The following is a 26,973-nucleotide window of genomic DNA, read 5'->3' as shown; positions in this document are numbered from 1 at the left end:
ATCATCTTCATGACTGAGGATGTGAAATGTCAGGGATGCATCTTCTACCACTGAGACCTAATCTCGTGATCCTAGAGGACCAGAGCCAAGTGTTGTATGTTACTTAATTTTCTGTTTCTCCTTCTTTTACATACTTAAGACACAGACAACTATAGTTACACAGATTCCCCCAGATAGAATCATTCTTGTTTATCACTAAGTTTTTACTTCACCCTCTCACGTTTATAACTAGAAATATGCTAAGATGAAAAATACATTGATAATACAACCTGTGCCTTTTGTTAAGTAATAGCTATCAAAAATACCTTCTGATGCACTCATGATTGACAAAAATTATTAGAAAATTCTGCCCATTGTATAACTTTAAGAAATAATTTAGAAGTAATGTAACATGTGAGAATAAGGAAACATACAAAGATTCTATTTGGTACTTTAAAAAAAATTAGAGTCTGATTATATTTGGTGTTTTTTTTTTTTCTTGCTATGAAAATAAAATCTAGTAATGACAAAATATCTTTGGACAAAGAGCCCACCCTTCCCACTTCCTCCTCCGGTGGTAACCTCTGAATTACTGTCATGCTTTGGAGTCATTCTCAAGCCTTTCCATTTTTGGTGTTGTAGAGGTGGCCCAACTTGGTTTGGTAAATGAAACTTTACATTGTGTGATTTCTAAGTCACAGATTCTGAACTTCCTTTTCTTTGTAACTAAGCTTCTGTCTGCATTCCTCAGAGGCGTTCCAGATTAGATTAGAAATTCTGCTTCTACTTTTGCTAGGTCGGGGAATGCCTCAGGCAAAGGATACCCCTAAATTCTCCAGCATAACAACAGCCTTAGGGGAAGGGTGGAGGTTCTGAATTTCATACTGATATTGACGTCTGGGCAAGCTTAAGGTCAAGAATCCATACAGGATCACAGAAGAGTGCTCTAAGGACTTTGGGAGGAGATCCAGAAGAGATCCTGCTTTGTTTGAATACATCATGGAGTTGGAGACTCAGTGCACAGACTGTGCAGGAGTGGGGTATGTGTAAATATCCATTTATGTCAGGCTCATTCACTCTTCGTCCTCATTCTCCCTTCATCAAAAAGTCAGTGTTCCGAAAGCCTTCTTTAAACTGTGGAAGATTCTGAGAGAGATGGGAATACCAGACCACCTGACCTGTCTCTTGAGAAATCTGTATGCAGGTCAGGAAGCAACAGTTAGAACTGGACATGGGACAACAGACTGGTTCCAAATAGGAAAAGGAGGACTTCAAGGCTATATATTGTCACCCTGCTTATTTAACTTATATGCAGAGCACATCATGAAAAATGCTGGACTGGAAGAAACACAAGCTGGAATCAAGATTGCCAGGAGAAATATCAATAACCTCAGATATGCAGATGACACCACCCTTATGGTAGAAAGTGGAGAGGAACTCAAAAGCCTCTTGATGAAAGTGAAACAGGAGAGTGAAAAAGTTGGCTTAAAGCTCAACATTCAGAAAGTGTAGATCATGGCATCCAGTCCCATCACTTCATGGCAAATAGATGGGGAAACAGTGGCAACAGTGTCAGACTTTATTTTTTTGGGCTCCAAAATCACTGCAGATGGTGACTGCAGCCATGAAATTAAAAGATGCTTACTCCTTGGAAGAAAAGTTATGACCAACCTAGATAGCATATTCAAAAGCAGAGACATTACTTTGCCAACAAAGGTCTGTCTAGTCAAGGCTATGGGTTTTTCCAGTGGTCATGTATGGATGTAAGAGTTGGACTGTGAAGAAGGCTGAGTGTCGAAGAATTGATGCTTTTGTACTGTGGTGTTGGAGAAGACTCTAGAGAGTCCCTTGGACTGCAAGGAGATCCAACCAGTCCATTCTGAAGGAGATCAACCCTGGGATTTCTTTGGAAGGAATGATGCTAAAGCTGAAACTCCAGTACTTTGGCCACCTCATGGGAAGCGTTGACTCATTGGAAAAGACTCTGATGCTGGGAGGGATTGGGGGCAGGAGGAGAAGGGGACGACAGAGGATGAGATGGCTGGATGGCATCACGGACTCGATGGACGTAAGTCTGAGTGAACTCCGGGAGTTGGTGATGGACAGGGAGGCCTGGCGTGCTGCGATTCATGGGGTCGCAAAGAGTCGGACAAGACTGAGTGACTGAACAAAACTGAACTGAAAGAGAGGAGAGTAGCTTTCTTGACTTGGTTAATGATGGATTCACTCTCATTCAGTGAACCATGATTTTAGCTAAGAATGCAGGCCATCTTCTCAGTCTCATCAATTTGTTCACTGTGCTCTCTTTGGAAAAGGTTTGTTTTAATGGCCTTGCCAACAACACAAGTATTTTCGTCTTGCCTTTGAAAGGGCTGACTTTTTTTTCCCCTCATGGCCTGCTCCTTTGTTATAACTCCGCATTCTCAGACCCGTCCTTACAATCCAGGTTACTGTAGAGCAAAGAGCTTCATTACTGTGTTCCTGCTAGACTTGAAAACAATTAGAGCCGTGACTAGGAGGAGTTCAAGGGGACCCCCCAAATCCTGAAACCAAACAGACATCACAGGGCAGGGATAGCAGGTAAAGTGGTTGCTATAAACACTTTCTCTTGAAAGCTGTGTCTTTTCAATAAACACACCGTTAGGCCCTAGCAAAATATTTCCAGTTGGCGTCATGGGTGGTGCAGTGCTGGAAGCTGTTAGCTCATGCTCAGTTAAATTTCAAATGTCAAAGCTCATTAATAGTGATTTTAGCCAAAGACAGCTTGTAAGGAGCTGCGCAAACTTAACTTCCTCAAATAAAAGGAGAAGAAAGATGACCATTTAACATTGCTTTTCCTCCCCCTGCTTTCTTCACCTCCGCTTCGAGTTTGTTTTGGGTTTTATTGACAGTAGGTTTCAAGTTTATATTCTGCATTTCCCTTAATTTGCCTTGTCCTTTTATCCCCCCCTTGGGAAATAGGCCTATTACAAAGGTGTCGCGATGTTTCTTTGAGTTTTAGGAGGAGTGTTTTGTCTGTTTGAAGCGGGCCTGGAGGAGTCTGTGAAAGTGTTAAGGCAGACAGTTCGGCTTTTGAGAGACAGAAACACACTGGGATATGATTATGTGTTCAGATGCTGTTTCCAGCCTTGTCTGAATACAAATGTCAAAGGGGATTCTTTTTACACCAATAACGATGCTTCAAATTAAAATAGGAATACAAGCTGTATCCTCATTATTTGAGGTCTGGTCAGGTCTCAGCACTCTGGTGACCACTCAGCTTTCAAACTAAATGAAAACCAGGGAAAAAAAATTTTTAACCTGAATTTGCTTGTGCAGTTGTGATTGTGGGCTGGCTTGCTGAGTTAAATTCTGTAAAAAACAAATTCATTAAGTCACCAATTACAAATCTGACATCAACTTGGCCACCTATAGATCTTGGATTTTCCTAGCAGCAGGGTTTACTATGCTCTCTTCCTGAGTCTTGCAGAGGTTTCCTGGGTGTCATGTAAGCAACACCTGACTTCCGGTTTTGGTGCTGGAGGCCTAACTTACCCAGGGCAAATGTCTCAGAGGTGATCTAGGTGTAGCTGTCTCAAAGCTTCTTTTATTGGACCCTGTGACTACAGTTGCCTTGAGGAATTTGAGCTTGGGCTGCACCGAGGTTTTCGTGTGACTCCAATCAGAGTAGAGGTGGAGAATATGGGTGGATGAATATGTAGAGTGAGTGTGTATCAGGGGATGGTGTTGAATCAGGAGTTTCTTCTGAAGATTTATGACAATTGCCTCTCGGGGCAAGCATGGGTCCCAATCAGAAGTTTATGAGCCCTGTGTCATTTTCCACCAAAATAAAAGGAATTTTAATTTTTCCTCCCAAAACATTTGTTTAGATTTTTAAAGACGCTTACTGATTTGGACAAATGTTGTTATGCTGAACAGAGATCATTAATTGTGAATAGTCCACCTTCTTGAAATAAGAACCCAGTTATATTATTAAATGGATGGGTGTCCAGTTATTGTTTATAGATTTTGATGATATTTGATTTCCAGGTAAGGGCTTTAATAACATGAGATCATGTTGAGTAGACTATTTGGTCCAGAGTATTAAAAGTTTGCATGAGTTCTTTTTAAAAGTCAAGTAATTACATTTTCTGTAAGCAGGATCGTGATCTGGGAAGTATTTCTAAGTATACTCTTTTAGCTTTTATCTTTTCTATCTTCTCTAGTAAACATCCAGATTTTGCCCTTCTGAGAAAAGAAACAAGCATATGCAATATTATAAGAATTGGCTTTTATGTTGGTTTCTTCTAGACAGTGAGCTTCCTGAGAGCAGGGAATTATGTTACTTATCATTTTATCCTCAGGGCTTAGCACGGTATCTGGCTCAATAAATGTTTATTGGCTGAATATAGTAAAACTTCATTAATTGATACACTAACAAGATTGTAGGTGGAATATTTAACTTAAGAGAAAAATCAATTTTATGGACTTTAGCTCATTAATTATTTGCATGCAAATGGAAGCTGCAAATTACAAATAAGTGCTATCAATTTATTGAGGCAGGTGTAGAGGTGCACTGCCAGCAGACACAGCCCCAGAAATTTATTTATTTATTTATTTATTTTTGTTCTCTCTATAGATTTTTTTTTTTAGTTTTTATTTTTAAATTTTAAAATCTTTAATTCTTACATGCGTTCCCAAACATGAACCCCCTCCCACCTCCCAGCCCCAGAAATTTAGGTTGTACCTTGATGAATATATTCTGCAGTCTTTCTTAAAAAAACACTAAATCATTTTGACAGAGGACAAAGACATTGTAAGAGGAAGATTTTTGGTGTCACTGTAATCCTGTCCACTGCCTGCCTGTTCATATAACTGGTCTAACTCATGAAATTTGGTTTAATTGACTTGGTGGGAATCCCCTGCAAGAGTAGTTTTTCAAGAGCCTGAGAAAGCCATCACAGAGAAATTTAAAGTGGAGCCAGACAGAGATGATGGTATTAGCCAGGAGAGGAGGGGCTTAGCATTAGCATGGTCATGATGTGTTTAGGAGATGGTGTAGCTTTGGGTATGAAGCCTTTCCATTAAGCTCTTCCATTGGTTCCCTTGAATCCCATCTCATTTGGCTTCAGTGAGGAGGGAGTGGAGATAGAAAAAACCCCAAGATACCAACCATCGTGGGGATAAGTACTCAAGCAAAAATTCACAGCCCAGTGGGTGGAGAAAAAGGAGACAGCTCGTTTCAGGGTGAGGGGACACCAGCTAAAGCTTCACAGAGAAAAGGGGATGACCTGGCTTTTGAAGACTGAGCAAGTGCTTCCCTGCTAGAATAGAGTAGAAAGGTCTTCTGGACAAAAGTTATAGAGGTCCACCTCCAGGACTGGAGGTGGGAGATAAGAAGTAGGAGAATGTGTCTAGGGAGCTGCAGGAGATTTCTGGGTGCTGTCGGGTAGGGAGGAGGTGAGTGGAGTGGGGAGGCGACCAGGGGCTAGGGAGCACAGAGGATCATGGATACACTCAGGCACATGTACTCACAAAAACAAGGGGACAAACCCACTCTCCACAGAGCAGCAAGGCAATGCTGAGCCTTATTTTCATTTTGGTTTTGCATTCCTTCATCTGCTTTTAGAACCTTGAAAAAGTCATTTAACCTTTCTGAACTCTGGTGCCATCGTCTGAAAAAAGAGGAGATAGGAGGCTTTAAAATTCTTCATTAAAAACAAAGAAACATCTCCCCCACCCCATCAGTTTTTAAATTGTAGCTAAATATGCAGAATATAAAAATTCACCATTTAGCCATATTTAATTGTTCAGTTAAGTGGCATTAAATAATTCACGTTGCTGTGCAGTCATCACCACTGTCTATTTCTGGGACATTTTTGTATTCCCAAACTGAAACTCCATACCCATTAAACACTAACTCCCCATTTTACCTGTCCGCAGATCCTGACTACCACCATTCTACTTTCTGTCTCTGCATGTGGCAACATAGGTGTCTCATCTAAGTGGAATCGTATAATATTTACCCTTTTGTAGCTGGCTTACTTCTCTTATGAGCTTCCAGAGCAGCTTCAGGGAAACCCTGAACCTCTTAATGTCTTCAGGGTTCATCCATGGTATGGATTTCACACTTTGTTCATTCATCTGTGATGGACGCTTCATCTCCCTCTACTTTGTGGCTTATAATAATGCTGCTATGACCATGGATATACAAATATCTGTTTTAGTCCCTGCTTTCAGTTATTTCAGGTATAAACCCAGAAGTAGAATGGTCAAATTTATATGGTACCCCAATGTTTAATGTTGCGAGGAACTGCCATACCAGTTCCAAAGTGGCGGCACCGTTTTACATTCCTACCAGCAAGGGGCAATATTTGTTATTTTGTTTGTGTTTTTGTTTTAACTAATAGCGATCCTAATGACTGTTAAGTGACATCTCATTGTGGTTTTGATTTGCATTTTCCTAAAAAGCCTCTTGATGAAAGTGAAAGAGGAGAGTGAAAAAGTTGGCTTAAAGCTCAGCATTCAGAAAACGAAGATCATGGCATCTGGTCCCATCACTTCATGGCAAATAGATGGGGAAACAGTGGAAACAGTGTTAGACTTTATTTCTTGGGGCTCCAAAAATCACTGCAGATGGTGATTGCAGCCATGAAATGAAAAGATGCTTAATCCTTGGAAGGAAAGTTACGACCAACCTAGATAGCATAATTCAAAAGCAGAGACATTACTTTGCCAACAAAGGTCCATCTAGTCAAGGCTATGGTTTTTCCAGTGGTCATGTATGGATGTGAGAGTTGGACTGTGAAGAAAGTTGAGTGCCGAAGAATTGATGCTTTTAAACTATGGTGCTGGAGAAGACTCTTGCAAGTCTCTTGGACTGCAAGGAGATCCAACCAGTCCATCCTAAAGGATACCAGTCCTGGGTGTTCACTGGAAGGACTGATGCTGAGGCTGAAACTCCAGTACTTTGGCCACCTCATGCAAAGAGTTAACTCATTGGAAAAGACCCTGATGCTGGGAAGGATTGTGGGGAGGAGGAGCAGGGGAAGACAGAGGATGAGATGGCTGGATGGCATCACCGACTCGATGGACATGAGTTTGAGTGAACTCCGGGAGTTGGTGATGGACAGGGAGGCCTGGCGTGCTGCAATTCAGGGGTCGCAGAGTCAGACATGACTGAGCAACTGAGCTGAACTGAAGGATTAGTCATGTTGAACATCTTTTCATATGTTTATTAGCTATTTATAGATCTTTGGAGAAATGTTACTCAAGTCCATCAGCCATGTTTATTGTTATTTTGAAGAGTTTTATTATTTATTGACCACACTGAGTGGCATGTGAGATCTTAGTTCCCCAACAAGTGATAGAACTTGTGCCCCCTCCAATGGAAGACAGGGTCTTAACCATTGAGCTGGCGAAGAGGTTCCCCCCATCCCCCTGCCCCAATCAATTTTAAATAAGGTTGTTTGGGGTTTTTTTGTTGTTGTTGCAACTCAGAATTTCTTTATACATTCTGGATATTAATCCTTTATCAGATACATGATTTGCAATCCATTCTTCTATTACACAGGTTGCCTTTTTCACTCTGTTGATAGTGTCCTTTGATATACAAAAGTTTTTAATTTGATGAAGTCCAGTTTATCTAGTTTTGTTATTGTTATTGTGCTTTTGGTATCACAGTGAAACAATCATTTCCAAATCCAAACGTCATGAAGATTTCCTCTACATAACAACAAGGAAGCATCGTTTATATAAATTATGTTGGCCTAAGTTCTGTCTTTAAAATTCAAATCTCTAGCTTAGTCTGAAGAAGATTAACTTCATTTATCTTCTGCTCTTGTCTCTAAACATCCTTTCAGTAAGTTCAGTTGCTCAGTCATGTCTGACTCTTTGTGACCCCATGGACTGCAGCATGCCAGGCTTCCCTGTCCATCATCAACTCCCAGAGCTTGCTCAAACTCATGTCCATTGAGTTGGTGATGCCATCCAATCATTTCAACCTCTGTCATCCCCTTCTCCTCCTCCCCTCAATCTTTCCCAGCATCAGGTCTTTTCCAATGAGTCAGTTCTTTGCATCAGGTGGCCAAAGTATTGCAGCTTCAGCTTCAGCATCAGACCTTCCAATGAATATTCAGGACTGATTTCCTTTAGGATTGATTGGTTTGATCTCCCTGCAGTCCAAGGGACTCTCAAGAGTCTTCTCCAACACCACAGTTCACAAGCATCAATTCTTTTGGGTACTTCTTATCATCTCAGTTGTTTGAGGAATTCGGCAAGGTGTCAATGATCTATGTCCAACGAAGGTTTAGGTTTGCTTTGGGTTGCTCATGTGAAAACTTAAAGACTGGCAGAGGAAAAGCTACCTTCCCATCTCAGCTGTGAGTACTCAGTTGTGTCTGACTCTTTGCCACCCCATGGACTGTGGCCCTTCAGGTTTCTCTGTCCATAGAATTTTCCAGGCAAGAATACTAGAGTGGGTTGCCCTTTTCTACCCCAGAAAGAGGGAGGAGTAACAAGGAAATGTTATTTCTTCCTTCTTTATGTGGTTGATAAGGAGGTAAAGTGAATTTTTTCTCAGTTTTCTGAAACAACAGACATTCCTGTGGGTAGATCCTAGGCAAAGGAAATTTCACCTGAAGGAGTTGTCCAGAAGTAGGCAATGGGGAATATGGAAAGCTGTGCCATGTGCTTGCCAACTTTTTCATGGCATCCATTGATATGTCTCATACCTACCAAAAAGGCATAATTTTTTGGCTGCAGCATGCAGCTTATGGGGATCTTAGCTCCCCAAGCAAGGGTCAAACCTGTGTCCCCTGTAGTGGAAGCAGAATCTTAACCAATGAACCACCATGAAAGTTCCGAATGCATGTTGATTGGTCCATCAAGAAAATCTTAGAAGAGCTCCTTGTGCATGCGTGCTAAGTCGCTTTCGTCATGTCTGACTCTTTGCAACTCTCTGTACTATAGCCCACCAGGCTCCTCTGTCTGTGGGATCCCTCAGGCAAGAAGTATTCTTGCCAGTAGGAGTGGGTTGCCGTGTCCTTCTCCAGAGGATCTTCCCTACCCAGGGACAGAACTTGTGTCTCTTACATCACCTCCATTGGCAGATGGGTTCTTTACCACTAGTGCCACCTGGCCTTACTGGGAACTCTATTTCATCCCATTGGGAAAATGGGGAAAGAAGAAGCTTCTATTTGATTCAGGCAAAAAAGAGCTATGTGAATAATTAATCCTCAGCCAGTTGAGGTCCTGCTTTTCAGCAGAGGGATAATGCCCCGAAATTGGGAGAACTCGTGGAAAGGTGTCCTTCATGTGTTATGTTATGATTTCTGATCACCATCCCATATTGCTTATTGACTTAGTCCAGTTTTGGATCCCTAGAAGGTTGATTACTGCTGCTTTAAGGCTCATTCATGGGGGTCTTTGTGGCTTTTAAACGTCCAGACTTTTTGGGTCATAACTATGCTTGTGGATTGTTTAGTATTTGCTGAGGGTTCTGAGTTTTCTGCCTTTAGAGACACAATAAAGAAAGTTTCTCAAGTGTTTGTATAAACTTATGTGTATATGTTATACATATACCCATGTTTATACATTATGTGCATTGTATACAATGAATGCCAGGTGACTGTAAAGCAAACGATTAAAGTGCATTTTGCTATCTGGGAAGTCTATGGAACTTTATGAATTTTTGGATGGGTTTTGGAAAATTTTTCTTTATGGGGTTTTCTCTAAAGAAGAGTTTGTTGGAAAAATGCATATATGTCATTCATTTTATTTATCATCAGACAAAGCAATAACTTACACATATATATTTAAAAAACAGTTGCGAGCACCTTTCTTTGAGATAATAAATAGATGGCAGTTTAGTTGATTTTTGGAAGCTTTATTTTTAATTGTAGGGACATTTAAATTATGTTACCACTGGGCTTGCCACACCTACCCATACTGATACATGGCATATGAAAATTTGGAAAAATAAAACATTGACATTTTTCCATCATGTCAAAATAGCATGTGGTTTTGATCCTGAGAGTGGAGGGTTTCCATCAGACTGCTCTATCTGAGATCTCTGGATCTATTTCCTCCTTTGCCTGGACTGCTGTTACTGGTAGTTGGCATTATTCAATTATCTCTACATTTTAACCTTGGTGTTTACCTCTAATGTCGCTCAAGTCAGTAGATGATTCATTGCATCTGGAACCAATAAACAGGGTTTGGCAGAAAAGGGACAGTGTGTGGCGGATGCGTTTGGAGGGAAGGGAACAATGCACTTGAAGCTGGGCTCTAAGAGCTTACAAATTCAGTTATGCATTTGTGGGTCCAGGGGAGGGTCCTGTAATGCCTGTGCCATAGAGAGTGCTCAGTAAACGTTCATGAAGCTGATGGTGATGATTTAATCAACACAACCGGTGTATATAAGAAAAGCATCTGCACTGCAGGGGACAGGCAAGTTCCCCAAATTCTAGATCCTTAAGATGGCATCCCAGCTTTGAAATCCATCATTTAATCTTTCTGGGCTTCCTCATTCCTGAGTAGGACTGATAATTTTGTGGTATTAGCATTAAAAAAAAATCATCTTTTGCATCATCAAATGCCAGACTATATATGTGTGAATGCTTAATGATAAAAGATTATGCTACTTTGATATCAGGGGATCTGAAAACCTAAATTAACATTTCCTTTGTCTTCCTGAAAGGTATGGTAATCACTATCCTTAAAGAATGCAGGAAGAGTTACGTAGTCAAGATTGATGAAGATGGTACAGAATGGATTTCTCTGGTTTTGGAGCTTGATTTTCCTCTGCGTTGCTTCTTCTTTTTTTTTTTTTTTTTTCAAGTAAGGGAATAAAAAGCCAGATTCTCTTCTCTCCTTGGGGAGCAATGCAAGCAAAAGAGTAATGCTATTAAAACCAATTATATTCAAATACTATTTTGATTCTGACTAGAAGTCTAGTCAGAATCTGGGCTTTCAAAAATTCTTCATCTCTCCCAAAGGATATGCATTATGGTTGTATTTAGGATCAGGAAGGTTTTGCATTTCTTCAGCCTAAAATAGAGAAAGGTTGTGAAGACACAGCAGCCCTAGGACATTATCTGTTTTTCTTCATCTGTCTTAACTTTTCCTGAGCAAATGAGTTCTCAAGTCTTAAACTTCTTGGCATTGTAAATGAACAATAGCAATAACAAAAAACAACCCGAAAAACTGTATTGCCTGTCCTGTGTGCTGGGAGTCACTTATGCAGTGGGAGAACCATCTGACTTTCTGCCCCGCACCACTGTCTTAGCAGCTTAAGACAAGGCCCCTTTATTATCTCCAAGTTTCTGCAGGTCAGATGTCTGGAAGCAGAGTAGCTGGGGTCTCTATACAACATCTCATAAGGCTAAAGTTAAGGTGTCAGCCTAGTTACATCCTTACCCTGAGCTCAAGGTCTTCCTTCAGTCTCATTCAGGTTGTTGGCTGAAGTCAGTTTCTTCAATCTACAGGATGAGGGCCTCAGATTTTGTTGGTTCTTGGCCAGGGATGTATTTGGGTCCTTGAGGCTGCTCTTAGGTCCTAATCATCTGGTTCTCTCCATAACCTGGCAGTTTGCTGCTTCAAAGTCAGTGAGGGCATCTCTCTTTTAAGGGCTCACATATATCTATCCCTTTTGACTAACCCAAAGTCAGCTGATTTCTGTACTTGATTATACCTGCAAAATTTCTTCACTATTGCCATATGATGTAACCTAGTCATGGGAGTGAGATCCATCCTATTCATCAGCTCTGTTCCTACTACAGGGGAGGGAAATATCTGTGGCATGTATATGAAGGGGGCGTCAAGAATCCTGAGGGCTATCTCAGAATTCTTAATACACATAGTATGCTCAAATTTGGGGATTAGAGGTCTCTAGACATAGCCTTTGAGAAAGTCAAATTCTGCGGGCATCGCAGTGGTCTGTTCCATGTCTTTCTGAAGGTCACACATTTCACTGAAACCTGGGTTCTCCTGGAGTGCTGGGGAATGGACCCATTATGGTCTATTTCCATTCCTGGAGGCTTTTTTAAAATTGGATTTTTAAAACCTGGTTGGTTTTTTTTTGGTTTCATTATGTAGCATGTGGGATGTTAGTTCCTTGACCAGGCTTGGAACCCGAGTCCCCTGCGTTGGAAGCATAGAGCCTTATCCACTGGACCACCAGGGAAGTTCCTCCATTCCTGAAGGCTTTAATGAGGCTGTTAGTTCTAGCTTCCAATGAGGGGTTCAGGTTTGAGGTGGTCTCTCGGGAACTTAACTTAGGAGAGAGAATTTTTACTCTAGGCACACTACCTATCTCTATATTCAGGGTTTTTCAAAACTGGCCATGCCTGATGCCCACACAAGCACTGGAAGAAGGCTTGACTTTGGTTCTAATCCAAATGTAAGGAACTGATGTGATGTCACCTCAGACCTAGAAATATACCTGGACATGTCCTTGCGCTCTGTGATCTGTGGGCTTGGTTCCTCCAAAGAGGTAGGGCAAGGAGGAAAGAAGAGGAAACCATGGAGAAGACTCAATTTGTTTCTGTTCATCAGAAACCTACCCACTTTCTTAATTGATTGTTCATTACAAAGTAGCTTGATGCTTCTTTAGCCTGGGAGCTAAATGTAATCAACTTTTGTTTGTTTCTGTAAAAAACATTTTTTTTTTTTTTTGCCCTTGAGGAGATCATTATTTCTATTGTATGAAGATGGTAGCCCAAACATTAAAAGTAATTAGAGCAGATGGCAGTGAATACGGCTATTGTAAAATACAGGGATGCTTACAAACTGGTTTTCATTCTCTCGGCTTCCTCCTTTTCTTTCTGCCACCACAGATTCATTTTGCTTCCCTTCAGGTATAAAGGGGAGGGGAAAAGAAAAGGAGGAAGAAAAAAGGTTCCCCTGGTACAGGAAACTGAGGAGCTGTCAAAAGGTTCATAGCAGGGAAAGTGAGCTCCCGTGTATTCAATCACTGAAATTAAGTGTTTTCGAAGGTGGTGCAGTCGCGGGTCCATTGCATGGGGAAATAACATGCTGTAGTCCATCACTTAAAATGTTAACCTTGTCTCTTACTAGTGACTGGGAACAGAAACACGTGCTCTGCGCTCGCTGGTTAAATGGCAGTGTGTCAGCTCTGTGGAAAAGGCTAGCGTGTATCTGTCAATCTTCTGATTTGGCCTTATGTGTGTATGTGTGCATGCCCAGGTGACACACACACACACACACACACACACACACTCACTGCCACTTGCCCTTATGTAGCCTTCAGAGACCTGGCTTATTGCTTACGGGAAAATGAAGAGACTTGAACCAGTTCCCAGTGTTTCCATGTATAGTCTTTTGCTTGTCAGTCCCCAGATTCTTAGGTATTTGTATGATAATTATTTTTAATTGTAGAAGGCTTTATTTTGAATATGTTTCAGTATTGATGGAATATAGATATACTGTTGTTGTTGATTAGTCACTAAGTCGTGTCCCACTCTTTTGCGACCCTGTGGACTGTAACCCACTGGGCTCTTCTGTCCATGGGATTTTTCCAGGCAAAAATACTGGAGTCGGTTGCCCTTTTCTTCTCCAGGGGATCTTCCTCACCCAGGTATTGAATCTGACTCTCCTGCAACGGCTGGTGGATTCTTACCACTGAGTCATCCAGGAATGCTATAGATGTAGTATACTGAGCGTATTTTAGGTACTTAGACAATAGCAGTTGTTATTATTATACTGATTATATAAATCAGGATATATCAGGAGTAAGCAATTTTTTTCTATAAAGAGCCAGGTAGCTTTTAGCTTTAGTGGGCCATAGAGTCTTTGTCACAAACGGAAAAGAGCCATAAAATAGTATTTAAGTGAATGGTCAAACCGATGTTCCAGTGAAACTTTATTTTTATTTCAGCTGTAGTTTGTGAACCCTGTTATAGACTGCTGAATGTTTTACTTGATTCTTTTCTCTGTGACATGAAGAACTTGAGGTCTTTTTGCAGTGGGAAAAATGACTGAATGTCCTTCTTCAGCAGGAAGATTACAGAGCTGTGCAAACTTCTTGCCTCCAGATCCAGCCTCCCTCTCTGGGCTCCTTGATGAGCTTGAAGCATTTTACACATCTCCTTTCTCAGAACACCTCTGGCTCATACTCCACCTCTGCTCCCATCTTTTATCTGAGAGGCTGGATCCTGATCACTTGATATGAAATATTTTCCCACATGGTGCTTCTGTTCTGCTTCCCCTTGCTTTTGCTTTTCACATCACTTGATTTGTTTTATTTATTTATCTTTACCTCCCTAAGATATAAGCTCCCCAAGATCAGGGTTTTGTTTTATTTTGTGGTCAATAAATATTTGTTGAATCCAGAGATTCGTCTGTTCCTTCAGGCCAGGAGGTTGAAAAGAGTCTATGATGATTGAGTGAGATAATACTTGTTTTTTAAAAAATTTTATTGAAGTATAGTTTATTTACAGTGTTAATTTTTGCTATACAGAAAAGTGATTCGGTTATTATATATCTATAGATAATATATATATGTATTTACATATATATTATATATGTATAATGTATACATGCATTATACTGTTCAGTTCCAGTTAAGTTGCTCAGGTGTGTCCAACTCTTTGCGACCCCATGAATCGCAGCATGTCAGGCCTCCCTGTCTATCACCAGCTCCAGGAGTTTACCCAAACTCATGTCCATCGAGTCGGTGATGCCACGGTTAAGTGCACACCAAAATGTTAGCCATTATGAATAATCTTTAAAATTTCATATTTCAGAAATTTTAAGTAGAGAGGGTAATGTGTAGGTTTTTCAGTCGTGAGGGTGAGTGATACTGTAAGTCAAACGCCTAGCACTGTGCCTGGGGCATAGGAGACACTGGTTCATGGAATGGTCTTCAGGCTTATAATTCAGAAGAGACATTATTTAAGGAGATTTGGAGATTCAAGTGGAAGAGAAGATGAAGAAAGTTTCTGCAAATTTTTCTGTCTGCAGACTGTACTAGTTCCTTCAGCTCAAGAGTGCTAAAATAACTTACCTGGATGGGGCACTGAGCTAATATCAGTATTGTTAGAGAAATCATGGCATGTAGACGGGTTCGATCCCTGGGTCAGGAAGAAGATCCCCTGGAGAAGGAAATGGTAACCCACTCCAGTATTCTTGCCTGGAGAATCCTATGGACAGAGGAGCCTGGTAGGCTACAGTCCACGGGGTCACAAACAGTCGGACACAACTGAGCGACTTCACTTACTCACTTAGGACGTTCACAGAAGGGAGAGAGAAGCTGGTGAATTGCCCGGTTTTCTAACAGGGACAAAGTTAAGTGTGAATTTGGTCCCAGTTGCTGGCAGAAGGTGTTACTGACATTTCTTTGAGTCATGGATGTGCTGAGCAGTGTGTGTGTGTGTGTGGGGGGACTTTCTCATGTTATCTCATCATCGTGAAGGGTTTATAAGCACTGAGAAAAGAAGTGATCGCTGAGAGTAAGCATGAGCCCAGTAAGAACAAATCATGCCAAACTAATTTAATTTCCTTTTTGTTCCCTAAGGAGTTATTAGTTTAGAGGTCAGGTGCGCTATTTGTAATCCTGGATTTGTAAATGGTTGGCTTTTCCTACAATGAACATTTTTTGGGTTTCATAATCAGCTGAAATAATCTCAGCCTGTGTTAATTTATGTATAGGGTCCAGGCTGAAAAAAGGAAAGGTAATTAACACACTGTATTTCACCTCGTAGGCAGTCTTTCCCAGAGTTAGCCATCTAATTTTATGAACTCCCATAGTACCTTGCTTATACTTTTAATTATTGAATTAATCATGCTTTATATTAATTACCAAGCTATGTATCTTTTTTTCAATGATAGCACAAGCACCTTAAGAACAAGGATGAGGTCACATGTATCTAAAAGAAATACCTTTACACTAGCTCATTCAGGAAAGGTTTGGGATTTTAATTGGTCACCATGCAAAATATCACCCAATATTATAACAATTATTAAAATAGCCAAGACTCTTAATTGGGAGAGCAAGTGTTATTTAATAAATGGTATGAAGTCATTTCACTATGTGGGGGAAAAACAAAGCTAAGATAAAAGATAAGGATAAATGGAAAACTTCCCACCAACATAAATTCTAAATTAGTTAAGGATTAACATACAAATGTAAAATCCTACAAATCAAGAAGAACACGTTGAAAGTGCTATTTGTATCAGAATGAAAGAAGGGAGTCTTATGTGCAAAAGAATGGGGGATGTTACAAAAGAAAAGGTCAGTACATTTGGTTTGATAAAAATTTAAAACATTTCTATGTAAAAGATCACTGAAAAAAGTAGAAAAAACCTGCAGCTTCATATCAGATTATTTTAGTTATTAAAACAATATTTTAAATTATGGGTTAGTGATTATGAGCCCACAAAAGAGTTGAGTATTCAAACATATTTTGGCGGTAACTACTATGTGCCAGGTATTGTTGTAGGTACTGCAATACGAGGGCTTCCTTAGTGGCTAAGTGGTAAAAAGAAACATGCCCGGCAATGCAAGAGAGCCGGGTTTAATCCCTGGGTTAGGAAGATCCCTGAAGAAGGAAATGCAACCCACTTGAGTTTTTTTGCTTGGAAAATCCCATGGACAGAGGAACTTGGCGGGCTATAGTCCATGGGGTTGAAAAGAGTTGGTCATGACTTAGGGACTAAACAACAACAGGAACTGGAATACAGCAGAAAACCAAGATGTTCTCCTGAAGCTTACATTCAACTGGGGCTTAAGTAACTATGAACAATACACAATGTTTCAGTGATGGTTTAAGTAAGTTCTTTGGAGAAAGCAGAGCTGTGTAAAGGGTGGAGAGAGTGTCAGTGATAGGGACCTGTCTTTTCCTATTTCCAGGATTAGTTTGCTGAAGCAGGCATTCTGGGTAGGTGTCACCTAGTTCCTCCTTGTCTTTGTCATCCAGGAGACACTGTTTCTAGAAAGATCCCCACACCCTGCCTGCTCCACCATCCCTGCTTAACACAGATGCTCGCAAATAGGTCTTAGCTCTGCCTGGTGTTTCAACTTGCTGATCAATGATTTATTTCAAGATAACTCTGGTGGTGTTGCAAATACATATAAGGTGACACGTAAGATTTGCAGACACTGCACATTCCCTGAAGTTCAGAGAAGTGCTGACAAGCTGTAAAGGAAAAAACAAATTGCATTCTCTTCTCGCTGAGCCAGGAAAGTTTTTGCTTGTGTTTTATTTGTTTGGGGGTTTTTGTTTTGGGTTATTTGGGGCTGTAGGTTCTGAGGTAAAAATGAGGTTGTGTTCTGGATAGTTTCCAAATCTTTATTTTTATCCCCCCTCATTTGCCCCCATACGCCCATAGGCAGATTTTCTTCATTTGCAGAATGGGAATTAGTGATTTGTTTATCTCAAAGATGAAAACCAGAAATAAAGGCTGAACACCTTGGGGACTACGGTAGAAAGAGGTGTGATTTGGTGAAACTTGCATTGACCTGGGAGTTGAGTTGGTGGCACAGAGCCTGGCTTGCACCTAAAACATTACATTGGTATCAGCTGAGAGTCTTTCAAATGTACGGACAAGAAGTCTTTTTAATGATACTGTTGGCATTCTTTTTTGCTTGATTGGATCAAAATGATAGGAATGGAAGGATAAAGATGTTGGGAAGTGGGCCACCTCCTCTATCTCATGCAATTATTGCCTAGGAAGCCGGTGGAATGGAATTATACTACCATTGTGTCTGCAATGAAAGTAGAGAGCTACAATTCTTATAGCAGCATACATATTACCATGGATTCCCTGACAATTTGAAATCGTGGAGATAGTTGACTCTTCTGCTTCCCAAGGTGCTGTCAGACACGTGAGGGTCTGTTAATGTTTTAGGCCTTTAGTATTTAGTCATTGTTTTGTAATAGGCATGAATTATCGATAACATTTTATATAATTTCAAGATACCTTTATTATAGTAAGGAAAAGTTTGGGGCAGAGAGAAGCTTAGGTCTTTTAAAAGTTAATGCTTAGCACTGCGAACTGTTTAAAAGTTACCACACTGAATAAAGGGCTTCCCAGGTGGTGCTAGTGGTAAAGAACTTGCCTGCCAATGCAGGAAACGTAAGAGACATGGGTTTGGTCCCTGGGTTGGGAAGATCCCCTGGAGGAGGGCGTGGCAACCCACTCCAGTCTTCTTGTCTGGAGAATCCCATGGACAGAGATGCCTGGTAGGCTACAGTCCATAGAGTTGAAAAGAGTTGGACACAATTGAAGCGACTTAGCACACATAGCACATTTTATAAATATATATGTGTATATAAATACAGATATATACACACACTTGAATATATAGGGCTTATATATATATATGTATACATACATACATACATATATATAAAAATATATATGTATACATACATACATAATACATATATATAAATATATAAAAATATATATAAATATATATATATATATACACTTGTATATATAGGGCTTCCCTGGTGGCTCAGAGGTTAAAGCATCTGCCTGGAATGTGGGAGACCTGGGTTCGATCCCTGGGTTGGGAAGATCCCCTGGAGAAGGAAATGGCAACCCACTGTAATACTCCTTCCTGGAGAATCCCATGGAGGGAGGAGCCTGGTAGGCTACAGTCCATGGGGTTGCAAAGAGTCAGACACGACTGAGTGACTTCACTCATACTCACTGTATGTACAAACACAGTTACACATATATATTCTTTTACAGATACTTTTCCATTCTAGATTATTCGGTTCAGTCGCTCAGTCGTGTCCGACTCTTTGCAACCCCATGGACTGCAGCACGCCAGGCCTCCCTGTCCATCACCAATTCCTGGAGTTTACTCAAACTCATGTCCATTGAGTCGGTGATGCCATCCAACCATCTCATCCTCTGTTGTCCTCTCCTCCTCCCCAATCTTTCCCAGCATCAGGGTCTTTTCCAATGAGTCAGCTCTTTGCATCAGGTGGCCAAAGTATTGGAGTTTCAGCTTAAGCATCAGTCCTTCCAATGAATATTCAGGACTGATTTCCTCTGGGATGGACTGGTTGGACCTCCTTGCAGTCCAAGGGACTCTCAAGAGTCTTCTCCAACACCAGAGTTCAAAAGCATCAATTCTTTGGTGCTCAGCTTTCTTTATAGTACAACTCTCACATCCGTACATGACCATTGGAAAAACCATAGCCTTGACTAAACAGACCTTTGCTGGCAAAGTAATGTCTTTGCTTTTTAATATGATGTCTAGGCTGGTCATAACTTTTCTTCCAAGGAGCAAGTGTCTTTTAATTTCATGGCTGCAGTCACCATCTGCAGTGATTTTGGAGCCCCCCAAAATAAAGTATGTCACGGTTTCCATTGTTTCCCCATCTATTTGCAATGAAATGATGGGATCAGATGCTATGATCTTAGTTTTCTGAATGTTGAGTTTTAAGCCAACTTTTTCACTCTCCTCTTTCACTTTCATCCAGAGGCTCTTTAGTTCTTCACTTTCTGCCGTAAGGTTGGTGTCATCTGCATATCTGAAGTTATTGATATTTCTCCCGACAATCTTGATTCCAACTTGTGCTTTATCCAGCCTAGTGTTTCTCATGATGTACTCTCATGAAAGTCAAATAAGCAGGGTGACAATATACAGCCTTGACGTATTCCTTTCCTGATTGGAACCAGTCTAGATTATTACAAGATATTGAATATAGTTCCCTGTGCTATACAGCAGGTGCTTATTGTTTATCTGCTTTAGATATAATAGTGTGTATCTTAATTCCAAGCTCCTAATTTACCCCTCTTGAGCTTTTGGCTCCGTTCTGGTGGCACTGAAGGAAACTCCACCTTAAACAGCTCTAGGCTGAGAAACTCAATCCAAAGTATCTTTTTTTTAAATAAAGGGATAGGATTTCTCTAGAGTCCTTTCCATCATGGACCTTCTAGAAATCCAAGTTTTTTGCTTTTCATATATTTTGTCATAGTGACTCGGGGCTGATTTATGGATAATCTGGTTCACCGTCTCTGGAGTTGTCTTTACCATCTTTCAATCTTTTCCATCTTCTCACCACTTTATTCCACTCCAATTTCCTCCCGTCACCCCTCCCCCCTTTCTCTTTGTGGGTTGTACAGGAGTGAATTAAAGTATTATGTGAATATAGAATGTCTAGCCTTATAAGGAGATGTTTCTGTATTTTTACCTCCCTGTGCCTAGCTTCAGTGTGAGATCAGTAGAGTGCTAAATTTCTCTTCTACTTTTTGAGTCTGTGGATGCTTATCCTGTGGGCATGTTTCATACAGCTCACGATGATGCTCGGGTACCACACCTTATTTTCCCCCCATAGTGCTGAGACTGCTTATCACTGTGCCTAATGCCTTGCCATCTTTTAAACTGGGATGACTCACTGACTTATATCTCCTTCATAGATGCAGAAAATGAAAAGATTCTACTTTTCCATATCCCCAAGCTTTGTTGGTGGTGAGGTTCAGTACAATCTGGGACTAGTGAGCTGGGGGTCAGTACACCCTCTGGAAAATCTGCTGACTCTTCTAGGAGCACATTTCTCTGTTTTCTCTGTCTGAAACACTCCAGGCCACTGTTCTCTGTGGAGGTGCAGTTATTGGTATTATAAACATGCTTCCCCTTCTCTCATCTTCTCTCATCTGCCTCTAACACCTTACCAGAGGACCTTCTAGGCATCTATTTTACAGGAACCGGGGCTTCTCATTAGGTTGGAATCTGGGTGGGAAGAAGTGTGGGGAGAGAGGCCTGCACTTGTCATCTGTATGACCTTCAGCTAATCACCTTCTTCAAGAGGATTTCACTATATTCATAGAATTACAGTTCCCTGGCTGCACAGGACATTTAGACCTGTTCACTGCCTCTTTCATGAGCCAGATACTGCTTTCTGCGATTTTTCACATCCTTCATTGGAAAACCACATGACTTCAGTGTGAGCATAAATTAACAGGGAACCCAAAGCTCTGAGAGGGAGACTGAGTGGGGTGAAGAGTGTTTCCTTCTCTGGGCTTCTGACAGTCCTTCTCCTGGCTCCTCCCTCAAAGGTTCTGAGTTGTCATCTTAAGTCAGCTGATGTTTTTCCCATGCATGAGCTTTACTGCCTGGGATGCCCTTAGCACAGAGGGAAAGGCAACAATAATATTGAAAGAGGCAAAGTAGAAGGATGGATCTGAACACATGGAGAGAGGAGTTTTCCTACAAAACAGAAATACTTGCAGTATGGCCCCTGAAAAATGGCACCAGTTACATAAAGTGTAATGCCACCCATTTAATTCTCTCTGTTCCTATTTATGACTTTTTGTCCAAGACTCGATATATGTCTGTACAAATAAAAAATGGAACCAGTCCCATCTGTTAGGTATAACGGGACTGTGCTGGGGGAATAGGTAAGAAAACATTAACAGCATGTCATTGGAGAACTCTAGAGGCTGAACACAGAGGCCCTTCAATTACATCTTTGCTCCTTCTGTAATTTCCCCTTTTGGAGTTAGTTGTAGGAAGGTGATTCATTTTATTGAGAGGTTTAAAATTAAATTTAAATTATTTTGAGTTTAAGGAGTTTCTGTTTTGATGGGTCACCCAGACTATCCTGCTTTTAAATAAAGCAAAATAAAATACCAAAATCTGTTTTCCAGGGCAACTTCATCTTTCAATTCTGCGGGAGGTGGTCCAGGGCTCACAGCTGGTTTCCCAAGAGACCGCCACAAGAGGGCGACAACGTCACGGTGGAGAAGGGCCAGCTGCTTCTGTTGGACACCAACACCAGCATCCTCAACTTCCTCCACGTGAAAGGTTCGTGGAGTTTGGAGATGGGGGTGGCATTATTACATACGAACCTGTCATTTTAGAGGCAGGGGTCAGGGGGACATTTTGGATAAGTTCCAGCACCCGGTTGACAATTTATTCTCAGAACAAATTGAGATTTCACTATGAAAGGAAGAAGTGGTCAGAGGGTTCAAAACGAAAGCCTTTTCTTTTGACTCTTAAAAACACAGAGCTTGATTATTTTACTTTTTCAAGTACAAAAGGGTAAACAGTGTTCTCCAAGAATATGCTTCTTTATTCAAGCCCTTTGTATTCATGCTTGTCCCCGGCAGCACCCACAATATAGCAAAAGGCTCTGAAATCAGTTAATGCTGCTGCCTTTGAAATTCCCTGCCAAGAAGGCAGTGCCTTCATGCTTATACCCTGTTGTGGTTTTGACTTCCTGGTCCCGTGGAAAGTCATATAAATAGGCTTCCTTATTGCAAAACCGGCCACATAGCTCTAGGGTCTGGGAATTTGGGAGAGATTGAGAATTCAAATTTTAACTCCTCCACCCCACCACCAAGTGACTGTGTCAGTTTTTTCCACCTCCTCATGCATTTGTTTCCTTATCTGTTAAATGAGAATAAAAATCATTGCCTACTTCAGTAGTAGATAATAAGGAATGGTTATCAAAGGGACTCTTGTTCATTGGCAAATGAAAATTACTTGGGAAATGTGATTAGTTATGGAGATCTATAAAACGGCACTAAAGCACCATTCTTTACTATAAATATATTTAACATTTATAGGAGCATTTGTTCTTGTTAAAGTAAGAGGGTGGCTATATGAGGGAGAATAAAATATTTTCCAGGGAATAAGCTGATGGAGTGTGACTACCCATCTCTTAAAGGTGGACTCATTAAGAATTTTACATTCTTTACTCTGGAAGCTGTTTTTTTTCCCCCTCTGGCAGCAAGGAGAAGTTTTCAGGCAAATCACTTAATTAGTACCCTTTAGGAAAAGGGTCTGTGAGCTTGGGTTCCTGACTTGTCTTTGTGGTGTGTGCATGTGTGTAGCCAGTGGCTATGGGGAGTGCTGACTTATTGACAGCTAGCAGCTACCTAAGGACTGGCAACGACAAAGGAAAATTACAGACTTCAAGTCTCAGCTCAGGGAAAAGATGCTCTTTTCAAGCCTTTACCCAGGACTCTCACCACAGGAGTCAAATTTTGTTGGAGGATGGGATGCCCGTCAGGCACTCTAGGGTCTTTTCCTAACCTTGATACCATCTGGGAGAAGTTTCCAAGCTAAAAGTTGTCAAACTCAGCCCATCTGAGTGTCTGGATTTCTTGGTAGTCCCAGGTAAATGTTCCAACAAGGAATGGTATTTGTCCCTAGGGCCAGAGACTAAAGATGGAGAAGAGGCATCAGAGGGAAAGCAGAGAGGAAGGGGAAGGCAGAAGCTGGTGGATGCACAGCCTGACTTCCACTCTTGGAGATTTCAGGATCCAAGTATCCCAAATACTTGCCGCAACCTGTCGTCTTTCAGTAGTGGTTTTCCTAAGTATTCCAGGTTCAGTACTTCACTGTCATTATTTAGTATAAGTGACTAGGTTTAGAAGGACAAACCCTCATCCTGTGAAGGGTCTCCCCTCTCTCTTAGAAAGTAGGACCATTGGTAGGATTGTGAAGGTAAGCGGTGGACACCAGTTTCTGTGCAAACAGGAGTTGTTGGCATGGAACAGGGTTGCCTAGAAATTGAGATTTTCATTACAGATTTATGGGTCGTAGCTTCTGGAAAGTATGAAACCTGGGAAAGGATACAGATGAAGTTTGGTGCCACAGATGACTTGTGAATACTCACTAAGTGGCCTAGGAAATCTGTATGACACATAAGAAGAAGTGAAGTATAACACTTAATACAAATAATGTGCATTACTACTAAAGGAAGAGTAGCTAGGCAGCAAGTATAGAAGAGCAAAATGTCTAGTTCTAAAATGTGTTGTAAGGATTTCCCTGATGGTCCAGTGGTTAAGACATCACCTTCCAAAGCAGGGGTATGGGTTCGATCCCTGGCTAGGGAAGATTTCATATGCCTCATGGTCAAAAACCCAAAACATAAAACAGAAACAATATTGTAACAAATTCAATAAAGATGTTAGAAGTGGTCCACATTAAAAAAATCTTAAAAGAAAGTAAGATAAAACATGTTGTAGAAGCAGGATGTGGATGGGAATAATCCGAGTGTCCAGGAGGTAAGATTAGAGTTAGTGGAGAGGTGGTGAAAAGCGTGTCTTTGTCCCTGAGACAAGTTTTGATTGTGTAGATATCAATATATGCACAGACTCAAAGTGGGAGGGCCTTCCCCATCTCGCTTGCTAGCCAGTGCATGCATGTTCAGTCACTCAGTCATGTCTGACTCTTTGGGACCCCATGGACTGTAGCCCACCAGGCTTCTCCATCCATGGGATTCTCCAGGCAAGAAATCCTGGGGTGGGTTGCCATTTCCTCCTCCAGTGGATCTTCCCAACCCAGGGATTGAACCCATGTCTCCTTTGGCTCCTCACTGGCAGGTGGATTGTTTACCACTGAGCCACGTGGGAAGCCAGTGTTGGCAGCATCCTAGACATCTTTCTTTATCTTATATCCCGTGACCAATCCATCAGTGACTCTTGTTGGCTGAATCTCTAACACGTGTCCCATTGTACCAACCTAGTACTCTTGCCTGGAAAATCCCATGGACGGAGGAGCCTGGAAGGCTGCAGTCCATGGGGTTGCTGAGGGTCAGACACGACTGAGCGACTTCACTTTCACTTTTCACTTTTCACTTTCATGCATTGGAGAAGGAAATGGCAACCCACTCCAGTGTTCTTGCCTGGAGAATCCCAGGGACAGGGGCGCCTGGTGGGCTGCCATCTATGGGGTTGCATAGAGTTGGACACGACTGAAGCGACTTAGCAGCAGCAGCAGCAGTCCTAATCAACATAACTTTTTGGATGGGACCATCTCAAACAACTTCTTTGTTGCTTTCTATGTTTCTAATTTTTTGGCCTTCTTTAGTAGCAGGACCTAAGTTTTTATTTGGGGCAGTAGTATATCCAGCTAAAATGCTATATTTCCTCATCTCCTTTGTGAGTAGACAGCCTGTGGCTAAAAGCTGGCCAGTGAGGTGTAAGGGGAAGCATGGTGCAGGACACCTAGGGCATGTCCTAAAGTAGGGCTGACCTAGCAGGAGGTGTGTCCAACTTGTCCCTGCTTCTTCCTCTTCTCTGCTTCCTGGAATGTAAATATGATTGCTACATTTTTACCTGCCATCTTGGACTATGAATTGACACCTTAAGAATGGGGAAATAGAAGAATGGAGACATCCAGGACCATGATGAGTTCTGAGTGGCATACTAGCATGGCACCTGGGGCTGCCCACCTCTGAAGTCACTTTTTGTGATAGAAAAATATGCCTTCATGTGTTTAAGTAATTGGTATTTGACTTTTATGCTGTACAGTAAAATAACCCCCAATAACTTATTATCCACATCCTTTAAAATATCTCAGATCTTATTACTTCTTTTTTCAACCTACCTCTACCCCAGTGCCTTCTCATTTCATTAGGAATAAGCTTCACATCATTATTAAACTTCAAATCCCTTCATTGACCTTGTCTTCCTCATTCACTCTGATCCAGCTCTTCTGTGAATATACCAGGAACACACCTGCCTCAAGGCCTTTGCACATAATGCCCTTTGCCTGGAATATTCTTCCTCCAGATGTTCATGGGACTAGCTCACTCATTTCATTCTCTGTTTGAGAAAGTGTCAACTTATTACAGAGGACTTACTGGCAATCTTTTCTAAAATTATAATAATCCCATTACTCTATCCTTTTCTTTTGCTTCACTTTTCTCCATAGCACTTAACCATCACCACATGACATACTATAAGTTTACTTGTTTATATACAGTCTATTTCCTCTGCTAGGATAAGCTCAAAAAGGCAAAGAATTTCCATCAATTATTTACTGCTGTCTCTTCAGTGTTTAGGACCATGCCTGACCCATGATGAGGGCTCAAAACACATGTACTGATTGTTGAGTGGATGGACAAATGAAATGGTGCAAAATGCAGGTCCTGGATGAAATTTAAGAAGTCTCGGATAAATTTTAAATCCTTGCTTTCTTGAGTATCACTTTTCTCAACTAATTTACTTTTACTGTCCTTAGTTGTGCAAGTGAAATCTATCTATATACATATGTACATATATATATACATAAATTTAGTATATATATATATAGTTCACCAGAGATAGGTACATAAATTTACATATAGTCACATACATACACATATATATACATATACACATATATATAAAAAAGTATATCTTCATGAGTTAAAATCCACTGCTAAGTTATTTTTCTGTTTCTAAAAGGCATATGAAGAATGCTTTCCCTGGGGAAGAGCTCCAGCTCTCAACTCTGGTTGATACGGCATAGTTCTAAACCCCTAACGTCTTCTCTTGGTCTGTAACAGGACTGAAAGGACTTGAAGGAGAAGAAAAATCCAACAGCGGTTCGCTCTCTGAGTATCTGTTACCATCTCTTTCATACCCGTTCATGACCAGAAACATAGCTCTGTGACATTTCCTTTGGTCTTTGACACCATCCATGGAATGAGACAAAGCATGAAAGATTTCAAGCCAAAAAATAATGACTTCAAAAGTTTTTAGCAAAGAAGATATTATAGTGAAAGTACTTTGTAAACCATTTCCCCAGTATTATAAAGAAAATATTCTACATTAAGTATGTATACACTTTGAAGAGATTAGTGCTAAACAGAAGTGAAACTAGCTCACCTGAGAACTACATTTGGAACCACTTAATGAAGATACTTCATCCTCCATATTATTTTTCTGCTCACAGAAACCAGAATCCTAGTATACACAGGGACCAGGCTTCTCCGTCAGGAAAACTAACACTTATACATATGGCCCTTGAGAATTCTGAACTTAGCTGTGCCTTCTGTATAGTTCCGTGTATAAAATAGAACTTTTTTTTCCTTTTAAGCATAGCTTATGGTAGAAAGGAGGATTATATAAATTTCTTTGAGGCAGTTGGAAAATGGCCTCCAAAGACTAAGTTTTCAGCATTATTTTTGCTGCTGTATATACTAACTCCTAAACTTTTTGGGAAAACGACATATTATTTCGTGACCATGATAAAAGCTTTAGCTCTCTCTCTTAATATTTCATGTTAATTAGTGAAAGACCTAGAACTTTTGTCTA

General features: G+C 40.8%; 1 protein-coding gene across 3 annotated transcripts in view; it reads left to right on the top strand.

Moving 5' to 3' along the window:
* Window positions 1-26,973, top strand: part of PKHD1 (PKHD1 ciliary IPT domain containing fibrocystin/polyductin) — a 454,852-nt gene that overhangs the window by 109,429 nt on the left and 318,450 nt on the right. For all 3 annotated transcript variants that reach the window (XM_060403704.1, XM_060403705.1, XM_027959080.3), the window contains exon 36: window positions 21,589-21,745. In XM_060403704.1, the coding sequence (XP_060259687.1) occupies window positions 21,589-21,745 (157 nt within the window). The remainder of the gene's footprint in view (window positions 1-21,588; window positions 21,746-26,973) is intronic.

The sequence above is a fragment of the Ovis aries genome, chromosome 20 (genome assembly GCF_016772045.2).
Source record: "Ovis aries strain OAR_USU_Benz2616 breed Rambouillet chromosome 20, ARS-UI_Ramb_v3.0, whole genome shotgun sequence".
NCBI classification, from domain to species: domain Eukaryota; kingdom Metazoa; phylum Chordata; class Mammalia; order Artiodactyla; family Bovidae; genus Ovis; species Ovis aries.
Note: the sequence above shows the minus strand (reverse complement) of the source record. Positions and strands in the feature narration are given on the sequence as shown.